Source organism: Drosophila nasuta, chromosome 3, assembly GCF_023558535.2.
Source record: "Drosophila nasuta strain 15112-1781.00 chromosome 3, ASM2355853v1, whole genome shotgun sequence".
Lineage (NCBI taxonomy): Eukaryota > Metazoa > Arthropoda > Insecta > Diptera > Drosophilidae > Drosophila > Drosophila nasuta.
This window is the reverse complement of record NC_083457.1, coordinates 13,810,631-13,826,283: the sequence shown is the minus strand read 5'-3', so window position 1 is coordinate 13,826,283 and position 15,653 is coordinate 13,810,631. Positions and strand designations below refer to the sequence as shown.

Here is a 15,653-nt window from a genome sequence, read left to right as displayed (position 1 = left end):
CGTTGCTCGGTTATCCTCTGGGCGACAACAATGTAATCTGCACTACATCAGCAACTATTACAAGTATACGACTAGCAATACGACCATTACAATTACTACTGCTATAAAATATTGCCTGCATCGGGCGCAACGTGCAGCGTGCAACGTGCAACGTGCCACATGCAACTTGCATAACAATTGCAATTTGCATTTGTTGCCATAACAAAAGCTGCCAGGCAATCTCTTAAGAGTCGACAAATAAAACTTAAACCAAATTTAAGCACATAAAAACGCCTTTAAAACTGTCATAAAAATGCCAAGTAAAGTTTTGTAAACGACATTGAGATACTCTGCCAATTTTGTAAATTATACAAAAAGAAATCTAGAATAAAATAAATTTGACATTTGAATGCCTGATTAATATTTACTTCATTAATAAACATATTTTCACGATTTTATATTTTGCAGCTAAACTTCCTCACTTGGTTTATTTAATGTAAGGAATAATAAAAGAAATCTGGACAATGGCAGCTCCATTAAAGTGCAGCGACAAATCCATTGGCCATATGGAAAACTTTCAGTTGTCCTGCAAGAATTTTCCCAGTGAATTTCTTATGTGTGTGTGAGTTACTATCCTTTCTGTGTGTGTATATATTTTTCTTAAGCGCTGCACTTTGGTCAACAATTTCATTTGTCGTCACTGCAAGGACACTTCGATTGCATTTGCAAGGCTTCCAGCTCATTCGCATTCGTATTCGCATTCGGATTCCCATTCTCAATCTCATTCCCATTGCCAATCCCATTCCCATTCACATTCCCTGTGTCAATCCCAATCCCATTCTCCATGTCCATATGTGTGTCAATGTGTGTTCTTGTGTCGTTTTAGTGAAATTGCACAAAATTGTTTTCCGTTTCGTTTCATTTCGATGTCGTCGACGCGTCGTTGCAGTTGCAGTTGCAGTTGAAGTAGTTGCTTCTTCATTGGAAATGTGCATTTAAAATTTATTGCAGGCAAAGCACAAAATTAACTGCATTGAGAATGCCTAGAGGGAACCTAGAAGGGAAAACAGTTTCAATGCTGACAATTGAAATAACAATTTTGTGCCTTCCGTTTCTGCCTTGGGGCAGCATTGTTTAGGTTCCCATTTGCCAAGTTGCCGAAAACGTTTTGTAAACATTTCGTTACTATTCTAAAACTTGGATAGACTTAATGAAATCTTCTTAAACAATTGCTCAGACATTTACATTTTATAGATTTTCCTCAAACCTGATTAAGTTTCTCTTTCTGTTCGGTTGTAGATGGCGTAAATTACTTTCTCTATTTTGCGCATTTATCTTATTCAAAGTGCTGTCAAATTGTGCTGACCTAGCTCATCAATACTCAACCCCACAAGACCAAGACGCAAATTTAAATGGGTTTTGTACGAGAGAAAGAGCCATAAACAAAACATAAACAAACAAGTCGAAGGATTGATGGAAAATGCCCGGGAAGAAAGGAAAAGCATTTGGCAAAAGTTTAATTAACATAAGCGGTTTAGCAGAGAGAACTTGAAATTGCGGCTTTTCAATTTGTATGCTCAACCGATTAATAAATTAGTCAGAGGTGTTAGATTGACAATGTTCTTTGCAGATTCTCCGAGTAGTGTTTTCTGTCCTCTGAGCGCACTCAACTATCAACAAATCAGTCAAAGTCTCATTCTGAGCTTTTGCAATTTGCAGCTTGCTGCGTGTCTGCGTGCTACAAAAAAAAATGATAACTGTGCGCAGTCAAGTGTTATCACTCTGCAACCCACCCACGCACGTGCCCCACATGAGCTGAGCTGAGGAGACAAACAAGCATATAAATAATTGAAATGTTCAGCGAAGCACCCAAAGAGCACCACAAACCACCCTCCACTTTGGCAAAATTGCAGCACTTTTCAAGAGGTTCCACCTCGATAGAGTTTTCTGTCTCTCTCTCACACCCGATTGCTGCTGTCCTACTCGCACTGGCCAGGCATTAAGCAATCAAACATTTGATTTTCATTTATCGTGTAATCAAGCGTAAAAATAGCTTCGTGACCAAAGTGACTCATCATCGTTGCCCTCAATCCTGTCACAGTTCTCCAGTATCCTGTATCCGCCTTCCTTTCTCCTCTCCACCTCTCCTGGGAGAGTGTGTGTGTCCACTTATGGATGGTGTTGATGACATTACGACCATTTGATTGCTTCATTTTTTTGCCACGTGCATCCATCAAGTCGACGCTCTGCCTTTCTCTCCTATCTGTATAAAAAATGCTGCTGATTTCCGCGTTGGAATAAACTATGCGTCCGAATCTTCATTGAACCATTAATTGCACGGCTCTAAGCTGCAGTTGTTGGCGAAATTGATGCCTTCTGTGCTCAGCTGATTAAGTGAGTAGTTTCCTTTGTTTCTTATCATGACGAGTGCCAGAAGATGGAAGCAATTTTAGTTGCTCTTGTGTGGAAGTTAAGGGAGAGTAATTTCATACCGAACTTGGGAACAAAGACAGTTGAACTTAGCTCAATTTTTATAAATAAATATTTAGAGTTATTTACTATTTTACCTTAGTTATTAAAATGTTCAGTAATATGCCAAAATTCTACATTTTTTGTGTCAAAGACTATTTAGGACAGTTCAACGGCTATCAAAAGTAATAAGGTATAAAATCATGTACTTTAAAAATGAGTTCTAGGTTAATGCATTGGATTCAATGCACTTTTTTGTAGACATGTATATTTCAACCATTTTTAAAGGGCATCAATTACATCAGTATTTTATAAATTACACTTTTAAATGAATAATACGGTCAAAGTTTATTATATTACATATATGTTTTAACTCACTTAAAATTAAGATTGTTGAATAGGCGAGGTGTTTAAAACATTTTCGTGTTTTCGATCCAAAGTTACTGAATTTAATGTAACTAAACCAAGGATTTAAAGGCAGCACTCAACTATTGATTGTTGCAAATTTTTCTTTAATGTAAAAAACTGATATAAAGCAGAATTAACAAGTTTGGAAGCAACTCTGGGCTGACAACTTATTTTGACAGTAAATAATAAACTACTTTTGCTAGTTTAAAATATGTTATTAAATCATATTAAAAAAAAGAGTTTCTGCTATTTTACTATTTTATATTTAAATCATATTTTGATATATTTAAATGTAGGTATAATTATAATTTATTAATTGTCTGCTAATTTTTACTAGTCATTTAATTAAAATCGCATTTTGAGCTTTTCTTCCAAAATGTTTTTACTTAGCAGCAATTCTTATATACATATGTATTTTACCCAAAGTAGTCAGGCTTCCTTATTTAAAGACCTCTACTGTAGTCTTCAAGAATGTTTCAAGTGCAAGGCATTTGCAGTGATTATTTCACATCCAGACATTTGTTCTCTATAGCTTTGCTGTCCCCATTCAGTTCCAGTTCAACACCCACCTTTGAGCAGCAATGAGATACAATGATATCTGCAGAGAAGCCCCAGCTACTACAAGTATTGACACTTGATGAATGCTTCGCTGGCGACAACAATGCCGTTGATGTCTCTGACAGGTTTACACTTGAGTGACTTTCAAGTTCATCGTTTTAGTCGAAGTATTTGGATTGTGCAGTTTTATTTGGGTACAAAAAAAAACTTGAGTAATATGTAGTACTATAGAAAAATACAAACATCTTAACGCTTAACGCTTTGGTGTTTTCATAATATTTGGCACTGATTCGACGGTTCAAAGTTTGCCTCAAACTTTGCTTTAAGGTCTCGTTAGACGACAGTTGTCAACGCGGGCATAATTTTCCGCATAGAAAAGATCACAAATGGCAGCGTTATTGTCATAAGTCATCTCGGCCACCTTGAACTCCGGATTGATGGCAATCTTGAGAACATAGGAGCCGCGTGGCAACTCAGTGATGTCCACCCACTGGCAGTCCAGATTGTAGAGATAAACATCTGAGCAGTTAACGGAGATGCCTAAATGGAAGTTGGAAAAATTTCATTAATTTATCTTTGAAATGCAATTAATTTACAAAAGTTTGTGGTATTTATATTATAATAAATGAATATTCAATACTTTAACATGAGCTATTGATGGAGATGCCTGAAGTGGGAAAAATTGCATAAATTAATATTTCCAATTTAAGCTAAAGCTCTTTATAATATAATAAATAAGCATTCAATTCTTTAATATGAGCTGTTGAGCTGAATTTATAGTAAAAATAATTTACATTTATATTATGCTATTTACTACTTCCTTAATATAACATAGTATGACCAAATACATAATAATTTAATATGTTAATTTAGTTATTTACGCTTTGCTCTCACCTTGATCTCCGAAGTTGGCACAATTGTATTTCCTGGGCACGCCTGGTAAGCAGCTGCTGTCCTCTAAACAAAAGGACGCCTTGTGTCCCTGTGCAACCTTCTGACCCTGCAGATCGTATATGTCAAAGGTGGCAAACACTTCCATGCTGTGATAGTGCCTGAAAACATATATGCTTACTTATAAAATATTCATAATTAAAATTTCCCCCTTACATATGACACATATGCCACTCCCACTGACTCTTCGCCTTAAAAGGCCGAAAGTCCGTGTTGCCCGCATTGATCGCAGCTGCCGTAAATTTCAAAAGACGTCTTGTCTGATAGCGCCAATGGGGATCATCGCGTTGTATTTGATACGCTTCGTTGGACACGCAATTCTCCTCCATGGCGCATTGCATAAGCACCATGGGTCGATCCTCGAGATGTGCCGTCTGCTCGATCTCATAGTAGTCCACAACCAAATCGGGTGAGAGGTGATCACAGATCACAGCAGCCACATGCTGTCGATTGCCATGGCAGCTGACGATGCCCTGCAGATGATCGTGATGCAAGCAATCGGCCAGTTCCGTCTCATTGCCATAGCACTCGCTGCCACTGAGCGTCGGACGCGAAATATTCGCGCCACCAAAGTAGTCCGTTTGAAAAGCTTCGCTAGCATAGCCTAAGCCGAGCTGCCGGCAGACAACATTCGCCTCTAGCATGCCCCAGCCATCGGCACAGATGCTGCCCCAACGCTGGCCATCGATGCGCACCTCGACGCGTCCCTCGTTGGGCGAGCGACCGCCACGTAGGCGCACATAAAGCCGTGATCGTGGGTGAATGGGATACTTCAGCAATGGGCGATCGTCGGGCAAAGCAAGAGGCGCAGCTCGAACTGCGTTGCGTGGGGCATAACACATGACGCCAGCTGCCTCGCTGGGCTCGCAGTCGTTGATGCCCCAGCCCTCAAAGTGGCACTGGGTCAGCTCCTGTTCGTGGCCCTCGCAGAAGAGATTGTCCATCCAGTAGCGCCGTCGAGCGGGTCCAAAGTAGCCACTGTGCGTGTAGCGACGCAGTCCAAGGAAACCCAATTGACGGCAAACAATTTCGCCCTCCGTGGCGTCCCATTCATCATCGCAAACGGCGCCCCATTTGTTGTTGTGCAGCACTTCGATATTGCCTGCCTCGAAAGGAAGAAAACTGCATTAAGGATTGCCCAGACTTAACTGAATCTCTGTGGCCCACCTTCGTACTCTGCATCGCCGCCAACGAGACGAATGGCTCCCTCCTCCTTGTTGAGCGTCTTGATGTAGCGTTGTATCAGCTGCTGTCGCTCCTCGCGAGCATCCTGCAACGTTTGATGTGGCACAGCTGCCGCCGAGTGCAGTGCGAGCAGCATTAAGCATAGAACGCGTTGCAAAAACATCTTTAATTGTTGGCTATAATTGTATTGTGTATTGGGGCCTGGCTTAGATCGCGTGTGCTGTTCGCATTTGTCCGCCTCGACGTCCGTTCGAGAACTGAATTGGAATCTGAAAACTGAAACTGAACCGAATACCTAGCAAACAAAAAGTAAATTAAATGGCAAATGAAATCATTTAACTATGAACTTCAGGTAAGCTCAGCGTTCAGCGCTCTACTGTGGCATCTACTTGGATCTATCTATCTGCCTCATACACATTATACGAGCTGCGATTTGTGCGATGTTTCTGTTGCGGTTCAGAAGCTTCGCTCTCTGAGCTTGTTGCTCGATGTGTTCAGCTGACGTCAGAGTGTCAGTCGACAAGGGCGGAGGTTGAGAGTGAGCGTCCATATGAATCGCTTGATTCTCGAGACAGATTTGGTCATGTTAATGCATTGACAGCCAGCCACACACAGCTGTGCCCAACTCTGGCAATGTGGAAGGCGGACGGGCGGTCGGGCAATGGATGCATCTTAATGACATTTGCAGCCAAGATTCTGATGAGTTTCTGAGAATCAGCAGCAGTTGTGTGTTTGAGCCAATTTGTTGAACTGGAACACCCAGAGGCGGATGTGTCTCTCAATCAGTCAACTTGCCTGATTGCGGCTGCCAAAATCTAAGTATGATGTTGCACTGCAAGCGAAATTCGAAAAGTTTCAAGTATTTTTCTAACACTGAATATAAATGAAGAAAGTATTTCCAATTAAATAAATATCAAATTAATATATTCTTTGATTTGGCACAAAGTAAACTTTATTTAATCACAATAATTATATTATATATTTTATACATTTATTAAAATATTAAATATTTTATCTTATTTAAATAAAAATTTTATATATATTCTATATTATTTATATATATATATTTTTTTTCTACTTCTTTTTCACTCATATGAATTTCTAAAACAATACAATAAAAAACTTAATTTTGAAAAGAATTTATAAATGAGTAGTAACACAATATAGCTATATTATTTCTCTCAGTGTATGCAAACAAATGCTGCTCTATAAACAATTTCAAAGGAAATAGAAACAGCAACTTGTTTATTATATGGCATAATAATAATAGTAATAATAACAATTATAAACTATTTCTCACACATCTGACGAACATTTAATGAGGCTTTTCTGCGTTGCCGCTTGCCCCTGATGCATAAAGTTCCCCTTGGAACGTCATTACAAAATCTGAAAACTAACAAACTGAAATATGGAAAACTAAGCCATAATTCATTCACTGCACACAATACTCATGTCTATGAGTTGTTTCCATAAGTGTTATAGTTGTAGTTGTTGTTGTTGTTGTTGTTGCTGTAGATTATCTCCATCTGCATAGCTTGCAAAGTCATCAAGGGAAACCCATTATATATTTGGCATGCAGCCATTTGAAACGCCGCAAAAAGCAAACGAAACATGCAACATTGAGTGCTGAACTTGACACTGAAACAAATACGACGAACAACAGCGGCAGCAGCCGCAACAACAACGACAGTAACAACAACAGCAACAACGATAACAAACCAAACAACAAACGGAAAACAGAAACACGCGGTAATGACGTTTGGATTTGCATGTGTGGGTGGGTGTATGTGTCAGTGTGTGTGTGTGTGAGTGTGTGTTGGGGTGTGCTCATTAGCAAGAGTGCCAGCATAATCGAAATTGGAAATCTAACCCGATTAGGTCAGCGGCGGAGAGCAGTCAGTAGGTCAGAACAAGAAAGAGAGAGAGATAGAGAGAACAATTGTAAGCTCGACTTGAAGATACCCTCTACTGAGTAGCAGGCAACACACGTGCTGCTACTTTGACCTTTTCGCCTGCTCAACAGCGTGGAACATGATTTCCTTAATCTATTTTCGCGTTAATTCTACGATTGCTTTAAAAATGTTGAACTCATATAAACATGATAAATGATTTATATTTAAGCTAACTGCATTTTAACATTTATTTAATGGGTATAAAAATAGCAACAAGTTGAATGGCAACATTCAAATGCATTGAAGCGTACCCCTTACACAAAAAAATAAATAAAACAGAAGATGGATACATTTTCAAGATCAATGCGACTTATCGGACTGCTGAACGGGCTGAATGTAAAGTAATCTGATGAGCTGATGATATGCGAATTAATCAACTACATTGATAGTTTATCCGTAAGTGAAATGGCAGATAAATGAACAGAGAAATTAATATTTGCTCTGTTGTATGGCTTCCATCATCGAATTGGAATAGAAGGAAAACGATCTACTACTATTCGCATCCTCACACGAACTGGCCATAAATATAACTGGTCAAAATTAATTGGATAAACGTTTTATGATATTGAATTATGATGGCTAGGAGGTTGGGGTCATTGCACAAGGAACTTTGCTCCGAAATTCCCACACAATTCAAAGCGAACCAATTTTATGAGTGCGTAAATTCCAATGGCAGCTGCCAAAGGCGTAAGGACAACGACAACGCACACAATCCTTGCAGCATCTAGAGCAGAAGCAACAGCAACGTCATGCACAAAGGTAATAAAATTCGATATAAAATCGTGTAATAAAATCATTACTGGCCCTTGGTCGGTGCCAAGGCAAGACACTAAAATCAAACTGGTCTGGCAACGCCAACGGCAACAGCACAAAAACGTGCAGGCGGCCCAGGATATGACCCAGTCTCAATCCCAATCCAAAATCTACCAATCCGAGTCTCACAATCCCTATGCCTGTGTCCCTATGTCTGTCCCAAGCTGAAGCTTAACACATAAAAATGGCAACGTGTGCCGCCGGCTAAGCGAAGCGACAAGTTAAAAGAGCAGCAACCATAACCGCAACCACAACCACAAACCAGAGCCTTAGTCTTAGTCTTAGTCCTGCTTTTATTCAAGACGAAGGAGCTGTAAAAATTGAGATGAAACCAGCGCGAAAATAATTTGTGTGGGTTCGTTATTCATTCCCTCGGCTCGAGGGCCTTCGCGTAGGAAGTGCAATAATAGCAGCTAAAAAGGCAAAAAACTGCTTAAAGGATATTGAAAAACGATAAATTGCTTTATTACTTAAGTGAGCCGGCAGATGATTAGGTTGGCGTTGCTCTTGCTCTTGTTACTTACTGTTGCCGTTGCTGTTACATCCGCAGTCGCCCTGTGGCTCATTAACGTGCCGCAACTGCAGTCTCAAATAACGAAAGGAAACTGAAAGTAACGAAATTCCCTCAGGCGACAGTTGCTTTTTATTATATTTTGAGGACAATTACATATTAATGACACTAATGCTGTGCCAAAGGAGAAAACTATGGGAGAGAGAACTGTAGTTTCTTGCTAATGGATTTTTCTTAAATATGCTAAAATAATATTAGACTTAAAATAAACAATACGTGATGGAAATGTCTGTGATAAGTTTTTTTGGGTATTTCTAAAATATATTTTTTTTAAATCATATCTTTTTTTTTTAACCACAGTTTAATTTAAGTCAACTAGCAAATTTTACTATATTGTTGGCTATTTCGCACTTCATAAAGTACTAAAAAGAAAAGTAGATTTAAGAATTAGAGTACCATGCGGAATAATTATATAATTTTACGTTGAATGTTAAGAATGAAATTTCGCAATATTTTAAAGTTATTTCTGATTAAAAATTTAAATTTAGTTTCAACCACAGTTCAAATTAAATGATGCAGCTAATATTATAATACTGAATAGTGAGAAAATAAAGTACAACAAAGCAACTAATTAAGTTAAGACTAAAATATAATTACATAATATTATTGCCAGTAAAGCGCAACTATAAAAAAAATTCGCATGAGGAACATATAAAGTTTCTGACCTCAAGAATAAGATCACATCATAACAGTCATAACTTGAAGTACAAAATATAGCAATAATTAGATTCAAGCCATTGAAAGTTGTCGTCAAATTTTCCAAAAGCAGCAAGTACATAATAATAATTGAGATTTCTATATTCTAAAAATCTTTCTTATTAATAATATATATTTACATTTAATCTTAACGAAACTTAAATCAAGTAGCAATTATTATTATATTGAAAGCTGAGTTAATAATTTGTTAACAATTGTATTCATAGACACTTCTGCATAAAGAACTTAAAAGCATAAAAGCTAATTAAGTGAAGACTAAAATATAATAACAAAATATTACTGACAATAAAGCGCACCTATAAAAAAAAAAATCACATGACGAACACATAAAGTTTCTGACCTCAAGAATAAGATCACATCATAGTCATAAATTGGACTACAATATATATGCAATAATTAGATTAATTTGCGTTGAAGCCATTGAAAGTTGTCGACAAATTTCCAGCGACAGCTTTAAGCAGCAAGTACATAATTCTCAATTGCCGGCCACACGCAAGAATGAAGAGAGAGTGTGAGAGAGAAGGAATGAAGGCAGGCCATAAGTTCATTTTGTATAAAGCCCACTGTAAGGCCATTAAAAGCTGTGATATCTCTTTATAATGATATCATATATGGGCGCTCATTTGAACATTAATAAAATTGCATGCCGCTGACAGCATAAATGTCACCAAAATGCTATTAAAACTAAATTATAGCCGACATAACCATGATTCATTAGAGCAAACCGAGAAGACGCTGAACAGAAATCATAAAAAAATGTACGAAATACAAAATGTGGCAATAACTCGCAAATTTGTAGCTAGCTTAAATGTGAAAGAAAAAAATTGTTTATTAATTCGTAATATGAACAGGCACAGAAGAATGCCAAAAATAAAAAAAAATAATACGAAATGAAGGCTGAACAAATGTGGCAAGGCGTGTTGCGCATTGCTAAAAAAAATGAATAAATAAAAATGAAACAGCTCACAATCAGCGAGAGCCTCTGCTTTAATACCCTTTTTATGCGAATTTCAATGGAAAATTGGGTTGGTTGGTACAAGGACTGAGAGGGGGAAGGGGACTGGAACGTGCTGGGTTTCCAAATAAAATAATGAAATTAAAATGCGCCTTTTGCTTTGGCAAAGTCAGTCACTTGGACACACGAAAGTACAAAGCAATAAAAACAATAATGAAATCAAAAGAATGAAAACAAGAGAGAGACAAGCAAGCACTGAATGAAACTAAAGGGAAGGGCATTGAAATGGATCGGTTCTCGTTCGGAATTATAATGAGCTTTATTTTTCGAATTTCATTTCGTCCATCTACTTTATTTCTGAACAAATTTATTTAAAATTTAATTTCAGCCAACTTTGTGTGCCAGAAACTTTAATGCAGTTCTTTATTTCCGCGAAAATCACTTGATTATTGAAATTATTTGTTATTTATAGTAATAACAACATTGCCACTTTCTGCATTGTTAATGAGTGCACAAATTATTTATTGAAGCATTTATACATTCAATACGCTTGAACTTACCAACATGCCATCAATCGGTGACTTGCGTATGTCAAAGTCCCCCTGAACACCGCCTGCGATGAACCATGGAATTCCCATTCAAATTTATGCCAATATTGAGATATTGTATACAAATAGCAGGTGGCATTTCCGGGATAGTGCATCATTGGCCACACAATTTCAATGTTGCAATGTTGTTGCAGCAGATGTTGGCATCTACTATCACAATAAATACAAAATACTCGAACAGTAAGAGGTAAATATTTTACAACATAAATTTCTGTAAGAGCCGCCCGAACAAGTAGCTTAAACATTGCAAATAAAACCAGCATATGCATAGTCTGCATATTTCTTACTCTCTCAATAAAGGTATATTTATTACATCTTTCAGGTTGGTGATGTATTTGATGATAGAAATAAATAGAATAGAATTCAATATTATATTTGGAAACATTTTTGATATATTTGAGAATTAAAATTAAAATGGGAGGAAATCTATTTATTATATTGGGGTATAAAAAAATTACAATTGAATTTTAACTTTACATTAATTTTGAAAAAATAAAAATAAATTCTAAATATGGAGACAATTTTTAAAATATATAAAAAATATATAAATATCGAAATAGATATTGAATTTAGGGAATGATTGATACATTCTCAATTGAATTAAAAATTATAGTGTATCTGTTTTGCGAAAGAAGCCTATGTGAAGTCGAAGCTACTGCTTTTAATTTTGTTGTGCCCTTTACTGTCTATTGCCTGCCTGCGGCTGGGACACGATGGGGATCTGCGACAAAACTTTCCGCTTATTTTGCTGTCTGTCTGCAGACGATGACGATGATGATGACTAAGACGAAGACATTGACAACGTGGCCTGAACTTATGTGAGCAAATATTTATTTTAGGATTTTTATGAAGTTGGCGAAAAAGAAATCCAAAGCAGAAAACCGGAAAATCGCCGTGTTACGTCTTGGTTAATAAAACTCAACTTGGCTAAGCAGTCTGTCAGTCTAGTATTTGCCTGCGGAGTGAATAGCCCTAAAGTGCTTTTAAGTATATATTGAACGAAAAAAGAATGTGAAATGAATATAAAACTCAATTAAATTCATTATTTGTTTTTCTCCTTTTCTACTAGGATATATGCAGCTAATTGAATTTTTCATACAATAAATAAGCTGGGCTATGCATTAAAGCTCTTTGCAAAACACAAATAAAAAAAATATAAACAACAAACTCTATTGTTCTGTCGCGTTGAATTGATTGTGGCACACACACACACACACACAACTGGTATAGGGAAAATGTCCCTGGTGCGGACTACATAAATGAATTATGTAACATGTCTAGCCATTTAGTGCCATAATTCAGAACAATCTATGCCAGCAGACACATCAAACGGTCCTAGTTTGTGGCCACATCGAGAGGGACGTTCAGAATGAGAGCCTAAATTGCTCGGCAGCGAGACAAATTGCATTTGCATAGGATAATTGGAATTGCATATTGAAAAAAAAGAGTTAAAGCCTTGCAATGGAATAACAACAAAGAACAAACAACAAAAAAAAACAAGAGATGGAAAACTATAATTTGTTGGCGGTTTTGTGGCTTTACTGCGGCAATCAGTTGGCAAACAGCGTGGGCTTATTTTACTACTTTTTGTATGCAAACGCGAAATGGATTTTAACAAGTTATGGCAAAGGGTGGAAGATGAGCAAAAAAAGATGAGAAACAAGAAAATCAAACAACTTTACTTACAGCGAGCTGTCATTTTATATGAATTTCGAATTTCGTTTGCGAAGCTTTTGTAAAAATTTTGAAAATTATCAGTATAAAGTTAATGTATTTAAAATGCCCGTCGCTGTTCGCTTGGTGGAAGCCTTGGCCTTAGTCACACTGATGGCCCTCATAACTTGCGTTTCTCTTGGAGTTGTCATCGCACAGCGAACGTTAAGTCTTACTATAACATTTATTGAGGTGGCTTTGCAAACTTTGTTCTTTTTCCATTTCCATCGAGATCCATTAAATTTAATCTATCCGTCCTCTTAGCCGGCTGCAAACATACTCGATGTGGTTCTGATCATGATAGAGAAAATGCTTGTGGGCGCCCTCGTATGCACTGTTACTCTAATCAACACTGTGAGCAGTGCTTTGCATATGATTGGAATTGCCTAAATACGTTTCCTTGTATCGTTGAAATTCTTCTGCTCTCTTTTTCGCATGCAAATAAAGGCGGTTCGCGATGTAAAAAACATTGTATCTATTTACACTTTTATTTGTGGGTGGCATTGAACTGTTAAGATCGAGAAGCAAGTTGCATATTGTTAGTGGACTTTAACATAACTTAGATTTCCACTAAAGTTGGGAAAGATTTCTGTGGCTTAAGACTGCAGAAGTTCTTGTAAGTTGTTATTTACAGAGAACAATGACTAGCACTCGTAAGTCTTTTTATTTAAAATATTTTTTTTTATGGAAGATTACAAAAAAGGAGTGCCAATGCAATGATACTAGCATAAGATAAATGAGAGTTACAGAGCATTGTTTATTATTTAATGTTGCCACATCGATAATTTTCAAACTTGCATTATTCTAACACAGAAACACATATTTTAATTTTTGCCATTTGCCCCGGTATAGGAAATTTATATCAATTCTCTTATATAAAGTCTCGCGCAAGACTCGTTAGTGACATTAACTATATTTAATGGATAAAACAAATACAATATGTTGAATACTGCAATAGTTTATCATTTCATTTTACCAATTAAAAAATGTGATTTATTATCTGAAAATTTATTGAATCACCAAACTGCAGCCGTAAAACAGCTGGATGGTAAATACTTACATAAATGTACATAGGTGTTAAACTTATTTATTTACTGTTTAAGTTGTTAAATCTGATATAATTTATAAACAGCGCTGACTGCGACCTCTTCTATATTTTCTTGGTGCTTTAATATAATCATCTTGAGTAGAAAATGTTATATTTTCTCTCAATGAAAATTCGAGTATAATAATAATCAATATTTTAAAGCATTTAAAGTTTTTACTTTTAAAGTTAAACCACTGTTAATAGTTTACTCTAATTTAAGCCAACTAAAAAGTACAAAAACAGCTATTTAAATTTCCATCTGAAATTGCAGCCTTTAAGTCAGCTTATGCTTTTAACAAGCCGACGAAAGAGAAAGCTAAAAACTGAATTTATAAAGGCACCGCACTAATATTCAATCAAACAATTTTACGCCCCAATAAATACTTCTAACCTGCAGGCAGCCAAAACACTAAAATGCGCTCAATTGCAGCAAATTTGCGCCTTGGACGCAAACAAAAACAAAAAGAAAAAAAGAGTTCGTAAAAACGATGCAAACACGAATGAAAATAAATATTGTTTGCCACAAAATATAAACTTGGCTCGAGGATGGCAATAATTTAAGTGCGGGTTTCTGTCTCGCTTCATCTCTCAATACTTTTTCTCCCTCATACTCTGCCTCTCCTCCTTTTTGCCTCTCTTTATATGTTGAATATTTCTCACTTAATGCCACCTTTAAAGCTTTTGCACCTTTTGTGCGCTGGTTATTCTATTATATAGTTATTTATCAATGCTGCCAGGATCGTTGCTCAACTGGATCCCAATGCGAGATATCCACACAGTGTGTAGGAGTTGTTGCTGGTGCGAATCGTGTTTTGATTTAGTGGCAATTTCGGGAACTAAAATTGAGCATGGCCTCAGGGGAAAATTGGAAACAAGCAGAGAAACAGGCGGAAATTGAAGCAACTCCAGAGCGGCAGTTAACAAGGCAAAGAACAATAACAACTCGGTCACCTGAGGGTCAAATACATACGAATATACTCATCCAACGCCTTCGAAAGCTAATCGGAAATTTGTAAAACCGGATTGCTTTAAACGCCAACATCACTGGATTCAATCAGTGCGGAATTGATAAAGGGTTTATTATGGCAGGCTCAGTACTCGATTTGTTGATATCAATCGGTATTAAAAATGTGCTTAGGCTTTCATATTTGAAGCAACTGAACTTAATATGAGAAGACAGAGAATTAATGACTGGATTAAGGGTATCCAATTTTATCATGTTATTGATTCCTCGCAAAGTTTATATCATGATGCTAATACTGAAATACTTTTACAGCAAGAAATAAAAAAAAGTTTGATGGTCCCTTCTAACATTTTTCATAATATGGGTTGTCAAAAGAAAGACTATATTAAATCTGTAAAATTGAAGAAGAACAGAAACAGTTACATGCTTTTTTTAACCTAAAATACTGCGTCGACTAACTTTTAGTCTTGGCAAAAGCCAAGAAAGAAACGTAGAATAGTCAACATATAGTAATAGCAAAACCCAATGCGATGGTGTAATGTAGAATCAATTTATATTTGAATTTACCCTCTGACAGCTTCCAAACCTCTTGCACTTCGGCTATGCGTTAATTGGACTTTCAGATCAAAGAATATTATATATGAACAAATTTAACTTCACATATTAACCTTGAAATAAGCCTTTATTCTTGCATTCTGTTAGTAAGAACGGAGCTTTTATGCG

General features: G+C 36.7%; 2 protein-coding genes and 1 long non-coding RNA gene across 3 annotated transcripts; 1 reads left to right on the top strand and 2 right to left on the bottom strand.

Annotated features, from left to right (window-relative positions):
• Positions 1–3,291: 3,291 nt before the first annotated feature.
• LOC132793716 (lysyl oxidase homolog 3B) lies at positions 3,292–6,221 on the bottom strand. The gene is made up of 5 exons (XM_060803769.1): positions 6,177–6,221; positions 5,533–5,845; positions 4,522–5,467; positions 4,309–4,466; positions 3,292–3,954 (listed from the first exon to the last, which is right to left on the bottom strand). The coding sequence occupies exons 1-5, from the start codon at positions 6,219–6,221 to the stop codon at positions 3,737–3,739; spliced, it is 1,680 nt and encodes a 559-aa protein (XP_060659752.1). The 3' UTR covers positions 3,292–3,736.
• A 2,385-nt stretch (positions 6,222–8,606) lies between these two features.
• Positions 8,607–9,072, bottom strand: LOC132793411 (uncharacterized). The gene is made up of 3 exons (XR_009633119.1): positions 8,983–9,072; positions 8,786–8,920; positions 8,607–8,728 (listed from the first exon to the last, which is right to left on the bottom strand). It is a non-coding gene; the product is annotated as an uncharacterized LOC132793411 (long non-coding RNA).
• Positions 9,073–12,860: 3,788 nt separating this feature from the next.
• Positions 12,861–13,339, top strand: LOC132791872 (uncharacterized). The gene is made up of 2 exons (XM_060800973.1): positions 12,861–13,071; positions 13,144–13,339. Exons 1-2 carry the CDS (start codon positions 12,871–12,873, stop codon positions 13,267–13,269), a joined length of 327 nt encoding a protein of 108 aa, XP_060656956.1. The 5' UTR covers positions 12,861–12,870; the 3' UTR covers positions 13,270–13,339.
• Positions 13,340–15,653: the final 2,314 nt, after the last annotated feature.

Bases quoted from the DNA above. Each gene is read 5' to 3' on its own strand.
- LOC132793716 (XM_060803769.1), bottom strand. From the start codon at position 6,221: ATGCATCCATTGCCCGACCGCCCGTCCGCCTTCCACATTGCCAGA. The intron at 5,846-6,176 runs GTTGGGCACAGC...TTTGTTTGCTAG, and splicing joins CCGCCTTCCACATTGCCAGA to GTATTCGGTTCAGTTTCAGT. The intron at 3,955-4,308 runs GTGAGAGCAAAG...ACTTCCATTTAG, and splicing joins TGCCAACTTCGGAGATCAAG to GCATCTCCGTTAACTGCTCA.
- LOC132791872 (XM_060800973.1), top strand. From the start codon at position 12,871: ATGAATTTCGAATTTCGTTTGCGAAGCTTTTGTAAAAATTTTGAAAAT. The intron at 13,072-13,143 runs GTGGCTTTGCAA...CCGTCCTCTTAG, and splicing joins TTACTATAACATTTATTGAG to CCGGCTGCAAACATACTCGA.